Source organism: Sphaeramia orbicularis, unplaced genomic scaffold (genome assembly GCF_902148855.1).
Source record: "Sphaeramia orbicularis unplaced genomic scaffold, fSphaOr1.1, whole genome shotgun sequence".
In the NCBI taxonomy this organism is placed as follows: Eukaryota; Metazoa; Chordata; class Actinopteri; order Kurtiformes; family Apogonidae; genus Sphaeramia; species Sphaeramia orbicularis.
Genome location: NW_021941573.1, coordinates 325,121 through 334,325, shown reverse-complemented (window position 1 = coordinate 334,325; position 9,205 = coordinate 325,121). Strand labels below are relative to the sequence as shown.

At 46.1% G+C, this 9,205-nt stretch overlaps 1 protein-coding gene across 3 annotated transcripts; it reads right to left on the bottom strand.

The window, feature by feature from the left end:
• Positions 1 to 680: 680 nt before the first annotated feature.
• On the bottom strand, positions 681 to 8,196 carry LOC115416210 (TSC22 domain family protein 4-like). Of its 3 annotated transcripts, XM_030129943.1 has the most exons (6): positions 7,813 to 8,195; positions 5,554 to 5,921; positions 5,234 to 5,296; positions 4,459 to 5,128; positions 936 to 1,069; positions 681 to 889 (listed from the first exon to the last, which is right to left on the bottom strand). In XM_030129943.1, exons 4-6 carry the CDS (start codon positions 5,107 to 5,109, stop codon positions 886 to 888), a joined length of 789 nt encoding a protein of 262 aa, XP_029985803.1. In that variant the 5' UTR covers positions 5,110 to 5,128; positions 5,234 to 5,296; positions 5,554 to 5,921; positions 7,813 to 8,195; the 3' UTR covers positions 681 to 885. The 3 variants fall into 3 exon arrangements, with proteins under 3 accessions (XP_029985803.1, XP_029985804.1, XP_029985805.1); XM_030129944.1 differs by lacking the exon at positions 681 to 889 and having other exon boundaries at positions 896 to 1,069; positions 5,554 to 5,918; XM_030129945.1 differs by lacking the exons at positions 681 to 889; positions 5,234 to 5,296 and having other exon boundaries at positions 896 to 1,069; positions 7,813 to 8,196.
• Between the last annotated feature and the right edge of the window lie 1,009 nt (positions 8,197 to 9,205).

The window sequence follows — 9,205 nt, the reverse complement described above, 5'->3', positions numbered from 1 at the left end:
AGAATTTTAGTCACAATAACTGATCTGACATGTTCATGTGGGTCCATCCAGAACACACACACACACACACACACACACAGACACACACACACACACACACACACACACACAGACACACACACACACCACCAGACACACACACACACACAGACATACAGACACACACACACACACAGACACACACATACACACACACACACACAGACACACACATACACACACACACACACAGACATACAGACACACACACAGACACACACACACACACACACAGACACACACACAGACAGACACACACACACACACACACACACAGACACACACACACACACACACAGACACACACATACACACACACACACACAGACACACACACACACACACACACAGACACACACACACACACACAGACCTACACCATGACCATGTCAGTGTCTCCAAAGGTTCCTAACTCTACACACCTGTGTTCTCCTGCTGTGGACAGGCTGTGCAGGAACACATTTAAACACACATTTAAACACACATTTAAACACATTTAAACACACATTTAAACACACATTTAAACACATTTAAACACATTTAAACACACATTTAAACACACATTTAAACACATTTAAACACATTTAAACACACATTTAAACACACATTTAAACACATTTAAACACATTTAAACACACATTTAAAGTCATTTCACTGTGAACGTCTGAGTGTGAGTGTGGAAAAGGACGTACACCAGGTTTATGTGTGTACGCACACTTTATACATGAGGGCCCAGGTCCAGGTCTAGGTGGACCTACCTGGTGTCCCCAGGTCCAGACCTGGTCCAGGTCTAGGTGGACCTACCTGGTGTCCCCAGGTCCAGACCTGGTCCAGGTCTAGGTGGACCTACCTGGTGTCCCCAGGTCCAGACCTGGTCCAGGTCTAGGTGGACCTACCTGGTGTCCCCTGTTAGGCTGAACATGGTTTGGTCCAGACTGAAGGCTCCTGGAGTCTGGACGGGGGTCAGAGTGGGATGGAACGATCTAACAGAGGGGGAGGGGGGCTGAGAGTGAGACAGTCTGAGGACAGACTGGACAGACAGACAGACAGACAGACGGATGGACAGACAGACAGATGGACAGACAGACAGATGAACAGACAGACAGATGGACAGACAGACAGATGGAGAGACAGACAGATGAACAGACAGACAGACAGATGGAGAGACAGACAGACAGATGAACAGACAGACAGATGAACAAACAGACAGATGGACAGACAGACAGACAGATGAACAGACAGACAGACAGATGGACAGACAGATGGACAGACAGACAGACAGATGGACAGACAGATGGACAGACAGACAGATGAACAGACAGACAGATGGAGAGACAGACAGATGAACAGACAGACAGACAGATGGAGAGACAGACAGACAGATGAACAGACAGACAGATGAACAAACAGACAGATGGACAGACAGACAGACAGATGAACAGACAGACAGACAGATGGACAGACAGATGGACAGACAGACAGACAGATGGACAGACAGACAGATGGAGAGACAGACAGATGAACAGACAGACAGATGAACAGACAGACAGACAGATGGAGAGATAGACAGATGAACAGACAGACAGACAGATGGACAGACAGACAGATGGACAGACAGACAGATGAACAGACAGACAGATGAACAGACAGACAGACAGATGAACAGACAGATGAACAGACAGACAGACAGACAGATGAACAGACAGGCAGATGAACAGACAGACAGAGAGATGAACAGACAGATGAACAGACAGACAGATGGACAGACAGACAGACATATGGAGAGACAGACAGATGGAGAGACAGACAGATGAACAGACAGACAGACAGATAGAGAGACAGACAGATGAACAGACAGACAGATGAACAGACAGACAGATGGACAGACAGACACAGACAGATGAACAGACAGACGGACAGACAGACAGATGAACAGACAGACAGATGGACAGACAGACAGATGGACAGACAGATGAACAGACAGACAGACAGATGGAGAGACAGACAGACAGATGAACAGACAGACAGATGGACAGACAGACAGACAGATGGACAGACAGATGGACAGACAGACAGATGAACAGACAGACAGATGGAGAGACAGACAGATGAACAGACAGACAGATGAACAGACAGACAGACAGATGGAGAGACAGACAGACAGATGAACAGACAGACAGATGAACAAACAGACAGATGGACAGACAGACAGACAGATGAACAGACAGACAGACAGATGGACAGACAGATGGACAGACAGACAGATGAACAGACAGACAGACAGATGAACAGACAGACAGATGAACAGACAGACAGACAGATGGAGAGATAGACAGATGAACAGACAGACAGACAGATGGACAGACAGACAGATGGACAGACAGACAGATGAACAGACAGACAGACAGATGAACAGACAGACAGACAGATGAACAGACAGATGAACAGACAGACAGACAGACAGATGAACAGACAGACAGAGAGATGAACAGACAGACAGATGAACAGACAGACAGAGAGATGAACAGACAGACAGAGAGATGAACAGACAGACAGATGAACAGACAGATGAACAGACAGACAGATGGACAGACAGACAGACAGATGGAGAGACAGACAGATGGAGAGACAGACAGATGAACAGACAGACAGACAGATAGAGAGACAGACAGATGAACAGACAGACAGATGGACAGACAGACACAGACAGATGAACAGACAGACGGACAGACAGACAGATGAACAGACAGACAGATGGACAGACAGACAGACAGATGAACAGACAGACAGATGGACAGACAGACAGATGGACAGACAGATGAACAGACAGACAGATGAACAGACAGACAGATGGACAGACAGACAGACAGATGAACAGACAGACAGATGAACAGACAGACAGATGAACAGACAGACAGATGGACAGACAGACAGACAGATGAACAGACAGACAGATGAACAGACAGACAGATGGACAGACAGACAGATGGACAGACAGACAGATGGACAGACAGATGAACAGACAGACAGATGAACAGACAGACAGATGGACAGACAGACAGATGAACAGACAGACAGATGGACAGACAGACAGACAGATGGACAGACAGACAGATGAACAGACAGATGGACAGACAGACAGATGAACAGACAGATAAACAGACAGACAGACAGATGGAGAGATAGACAGATGAACAGACAGACAGATGGAGAGACAGACAGATGGACAGACAAACAGATGGACAGACAGATGGACAGACAGACAGATGAACAGACAGACAGATGGACAGACAGATGGAGAGACAGACAGATGAACAGACAGACAGACAGATGAACAGACAGACAGACAGATGGACAGACAGATGGACAGACAGACAGATGAACAGACAGACAGATGGAGAGACAGACAGATGAACAGACAGACAGATGAACAGACAGACAGACAGATGGACAGACAGACAGACAGATGAACAGACAGACAGATGAACAAACAGACAGATGGACAGACAGACAGACAGATGGACAGACAGATGGAGAGACAGACAGATGAACAGACAGACAGACAGATGAACAGACAGACAGACAGATGGACAGACAGATGGACAGACAGACAGACAGATGGACAGACAGATGGACAGACAGACAGATGAACAGACAGACAGATGAACAGACAGACAGACAGATGAACAGACACACAGATGAACAGACAGACAGACAGATGGAGAGATAGACAGATGAACAGACAGACAGACAGATGGACAGACAGACAGATGGACAGACAGACAGATGGACAGACAGATGGACAGACAGACAGATGAACAGACAGACAGATGGACAGACAGATGGAGAGAAAGACAGATGAACAGACAGACAGACAGATGAACAGACAGACAGACAGATGGACAGACAGATGGACAGACAGACAGACAGACAGATGAACAGACAGACAGATGGAGAGACAGACAGATGAACAGACACACAGATGGACAGACAGACAGACAGATGGACAGACAGATGGAGAGACAGACAGATGAACAGACAGACAGACAGATGAACAGACAGACAGACAGATGGACAGACAGACAGACAGATGGACAGACAGACAGACAGACAGATGAACAGACAGACAGATGGAGAGACAGACAGATGAACAGACAGACAGACAGACAGATGGAGAGACAGACAGATGGACAGACAGACAGACAGTAATAATATTACAGTTGGTTCATGAATAAATGACAGTTCAGCTGAAAAATAAACGATGAAAAAGTTCACATTTATGCCCCTCCCACAGCTCTATGCCCCCCCCCCCCACTGCTCCACAGGGCCACACCCCCCTCAGCCACCCCATGGCCCCACCCCCTGTCCCTACATGCATGTTGACAGACAGTCTGTCCGTCCAATCCCGTGAGTACCCACCCGTCCTGCGGCGTCCGTATCCAATCGCAGAGGAGGAGGGGCATTTCGTGGGCGGGGGGAAGGCGGTAGAGGGGCGGAGTCTAAATGCTGCACTGCTGTTGGCTCACTGCGGTCCAGAAGCAAGATGTTGATTGGCTCCTGATGTGTCGGGGAGGGAGGGCCGCTCCTCAGAACCAGCCCCACCCCTCCCACAACTCTGATTGGCTGAGAGCAAACCCCGCCCCTCTCTTTGTCTCGGCCAATCATCTCCAGAGACTCCAGGGAGTGGGCGTGTCTCATGCTGTCCATCACCCGTCTAAACCCCGCCCCCTCCTGATGCTCTTCAAACTCCGTGCATGTCCATCGTCCACGGCGGTATGGCCGGGCCCGCCCCCCGCTGCCAGCCCCGCCCACTGCGAGCCTGACCACCCGGAACCTGGACATAGACCCCGCCCCCTGACCCGGGGCATCGTGGGAAATTAACTTCCTTTTCAGGGAGGGAGTGGTCGGCTGGGAGGAGCTTCCCTGAGAGGGCGGGGACGTAGCACCCGATTGGACGACAGACAGGACGGAACCCGGAGCTGATTGGTCCAGAGGGCTGAGGTGGAAGTCTGATGTCACACTGGTGATCTGGAAGCCACTCCTCTTTTTACCACCGCTGCCGCCACTCATGGTTTCGTCCAATCAGAAGCTGCAGATCAGAGGGAGGAGTCAAATGACGAAGAAAAAATGAAGAGAAGAAGAAAGACAGAAGATAAAAGACTGTCATCAGTCACATGACTGTTTTTGGTCTCACCTGTTTATGATTCGCTCAGATCATCCTGAGGGTTGGACCGACCAGGAAGAACCGCCCACACACCTGTCAATCACACAACTGTCAATCACACCTGTCGCTGCACACCTGTCAATCACACACCTGTCAATCACACCTGTCTCTCCACACCTGTCAATCACACCTGTCGCTCCACACCTGTCTCTCCACATCTGTCAATCACACCTGTCAATCACAAACCTGTCGCTCCACATCTGTCAATCACACCTGTCAATCACACACCTGTCAATCACACACCTGTCAATCACACACCTGTCAATCACACCTGTCTCTCCACAGTTTACCTGAGGACTCGGGGCAGACGCTGACATTGACAGGAGCCTTCAGGTGTTTGTGTCCACACAGGGGGCGTGTCCTCAGCTGGTTTGTGTCCACACAGGGGGCGTGTCCTCAGCTGGTTTGTGTCCACACAGGGGGCGTGTCCTCAGCTGGTTTGTGTCCACACAGTTTGTGTCCACACAGGGGGCGTGTCCTCAGCTGGTTTGTGTCCACACAGGGGGCGTGTCCTCACCTGGTCCACAGGTAAGACCACTCTTGACCCTGTCTCACCACATCCTGTCTCTCTCTCTCTCTCCTGTTGTGGTGGGTGTCTCTCGTCCTTCTCAGACTCTCATCTCCTGGTTCCTGTTTCTGTTGACGTTGACTCAACCTGCTGTTGCACAACCACCATTAGACTGTGTGTGTGTGTGTGTGTGTGTGTGTGTGTGTGTGTGTGTGTATGTGTGTGTAGGCGTATACGTGTGTATGTGTGTGTGTATGTGTGTCTGTGTGTATGTGTATGTGTGTGTAGGCGTATACGTGTGTGTGTGTATTAGTCAGTGTTCATACAGGTGTTGCAGTATTTTCTCTGTGTACCTGAACCAGTACTAATACTGTGTTTACACCACATGGACTACATACACACATACATACTCTGCACTGCAGAAACAGTACTCTGTACTCTAGTACTGGTACTACAGTAATAGTACTCTACACTCTAGTAGTAGTACTACAGTAATAGTACTCTGCACTCTAGTACTGGTACTATAGTAAAAGTACTCTGTACCCTACTACTGCAGTACTATAGTAATAGTACTCTGTACTGTAGTACAGGTACTACAGTAACAGTACGCTGTACTCTAGCATTGGTACTGCAGTAACAGTACTGTGTACTCTAGTACTGGTACAATAGTAATAGTACTCTGTACTCTAGTACTGGTACTACAGTAACAGTACTCTGTACTCTAGTACTGGTACAATAGTAATAGTACTCTGTACTGTAGTACTGGTACTTCAGTAACAGTACTGTGTACTCTAGTACTGGTACTACAGTAACAGTACTCTGTACTCTAGTACTGGTACTACAGTAACAGTACTGTGTACTCTAGTACTGGTACAATAGTAATAGTACTCTGTACTGTAGTACTGGTACTTCAGTAACAGTACTCTGTACTCTAGTACTGGTACTACAGTAACAGTACTGTGTACTCTAGTACTGGTACAATAGTAATAGTACTCTGTACTGTAGTACTGGTACTTCAGTAACAGTACTCTGTACTCTAGTACTGGTACTACAGTAACAGTACTCTGTACTCTAGTACTGGTACTACAGTAACAGTACTGTGTACTCTAGTACTGGTACAATAGTAATAGTACTCTGTACTCTAGTACTGGTACTTCAGTAACAGTACTCTGTACTCTAGTACTGGTACTACAGTAACAGTACTGTGTACTCTAGTACTGGTACAATAGTAATAGTACTCTGTACTGTAGTACTGGTACTTCAGTAACAGTACTCTGTACTCTAGTACTGGTACTACAGTAACAGTACTCTGTACTCTAGTACTGGTACAATAGTAATAGTACTCTGTACTGTAGTACTGGTACTTCAGTAACAGTACTCTGTACTCTAGTACTGGTACTACAGTAACAGTACTCTGTACTCTAGTACTGGTACTACAGTAACAGTACTGTGTACTCTAGAACTGGTACAATAGTAATAGTACTCTGTACTGTAGTACTGGAACTTCAGTAACAGTACTCTGTACTCCAGTACTGGTACTACAGTAACAGTACTGTGTACTCTAGTACTGGTACAATAGTAATAGTACTCTGTACTGTAGTACTGGTACTTCAGTAACAGTACTGTGTACTCTAGTACTGGTACTACAGTAACAGTACTCTGTACTCTAGTACTGGTACTACAGTAACAGTACTGTGTACTCTAGTACTGGTACAATAGTAATAGTACTCTGTACTCTAGTACTGGTACTTCAGTAACAGTACTCTGTACTGTAGTACTGGTACTTCAGTAACAGTACTCTGTACTCTAGTACTGCAGATGATCATGCACATGTTTAGTTTCTGATCAGTAGTCGTTCCTTCTGTACTTGTCAGTACTTTTTTAAATACTCTGCAGTACTTCTTCTTCTTCTTCTCTTTGGTTTTTAAACTTTCTGAACAGATGAGTCAACATAAACATATGAAGTTCAATCAGCTGATTGATCAGCTGATTGATCAGCTGTCTTTGTATTTTTGAAAATCTGAAGTCTGACGTCACTCACGTTCACTTCGACTCTCACGCGCGTCCCCGCGTCCTTCCCCCTACTTGTTGCTGTCCGTGACGTCACCGCCGAAGTCGCGGACACAATTGCTCCATTATATTCAGAGAAGCTCAGCTCCAGTGCGCATGCGGGCCCGTGTGTGAAGTGAGACGCAGGCGTCGGGAGCGCGCACGGACTCAGAACAGTGTAAAGTTCGTCCAGTTTCCTGTTTTTTCTTCTTCTTCTGTTTTCGCTCCTTTTTCCTCCACTCCTTCAAACCTCTGCTCTTCTTCTGTGGTTTTACTCACTCCTCCGCGGTCCTCCAACTCCCCAGCTCTTCTTCTACGGCTCCTGAGTCTGCGCCTCACAGCCTCCGAGTCCGTGAACAGCAGCCAATCAGCGGACAGTAAACACCCGCGTCATCATCATCATCTGAACGGGCCGCGCGTGGCCGGGAACACGAGCCTGCACGGAGCGCGCCAAACAAAGGGGCGCATGCGCCTTGAGGACTGGCGGAAACATTGGGATGTTTGTGTTTCAGGGAAAGATTTAGTAAACAAACAAAAGAAAAAATAAAACAAATATAAAAAAGAAATGAACAATTTAAGAATTTAGAACCAGGAAATAAAGTAAACAAATAAACAGTTAATAACAACAACAGGAAATAAAGTAAACAGAGTTAATAACAATAACAGGAAATAAAGTAAACAAACAAACAGAGTTAATAACAACAACAGGAAATAAAGTAAACAGAGTTAATAACAATAACAGGAAATAAAGTAAACAAACAAACAGTTAATAACAACAACAGGAAATAAAGTAAACAAAGAAAAGGAAAAAAATATAAATATAATAGAAAAGTATAGTTTAAGAAGTTAGAACCAGGAAATAAAGTAAACAAACAAACAGAGTCAATAACAACAGTAAATAAAGTAAACAAACCAATGGGGGGGTAATAAGAGTCTGAACTTGTGTGCAGGAGGAAAGGGAAAACCTCCAGGAATAAAAGAAGATCTAAGACCAGGAAGAAGGAGGAGCCAGAGGAGGGGCTATCATGGAAGGACACGCCCCTGCATGGAATGGACCAATGACAAACTGAGGAAGAGGATGATATGAAGAGAAACAAACCAGAGGAACAGGACCAGAACACCAGAGCAATAGAGGACAGGGTCTCTCTCTCTCTCTATATATATATATATATATATATTTACAGGGTGTCCCATAAGTCTCCATACATAGGAAAAATAAACGTTTCTTGACATAAACCATTTTTATTTCTATAATCTGCTCTATATGACTGACATTCTGTCGGGAACACATTTCAATGTGTGTCCTCCACTGGTGAAGAACTAGAAAGAAGAAATATAAAGAAATACATGTTAGAACCATATATGTATGGAATGGACTATGTCTC

Excerpts from the sequence above, each read along its gene's own strand:
- LOC115416210 (XM_030129945.1), bottom strand. The coding sequence starts at position 5,109 with ATGAGTGGCGGCAGCGGTGGTAAAAAGAGGAGTGGCTTCCAGATCACC. Across the intron at positions 1,070-4,458 it reads ATACGGACGCCGCAGGACGG|TCTGTCCTCAGACTGTCTCA; the intron begins GTGGGTACTCAC and ends CTGTCTGTCCAG.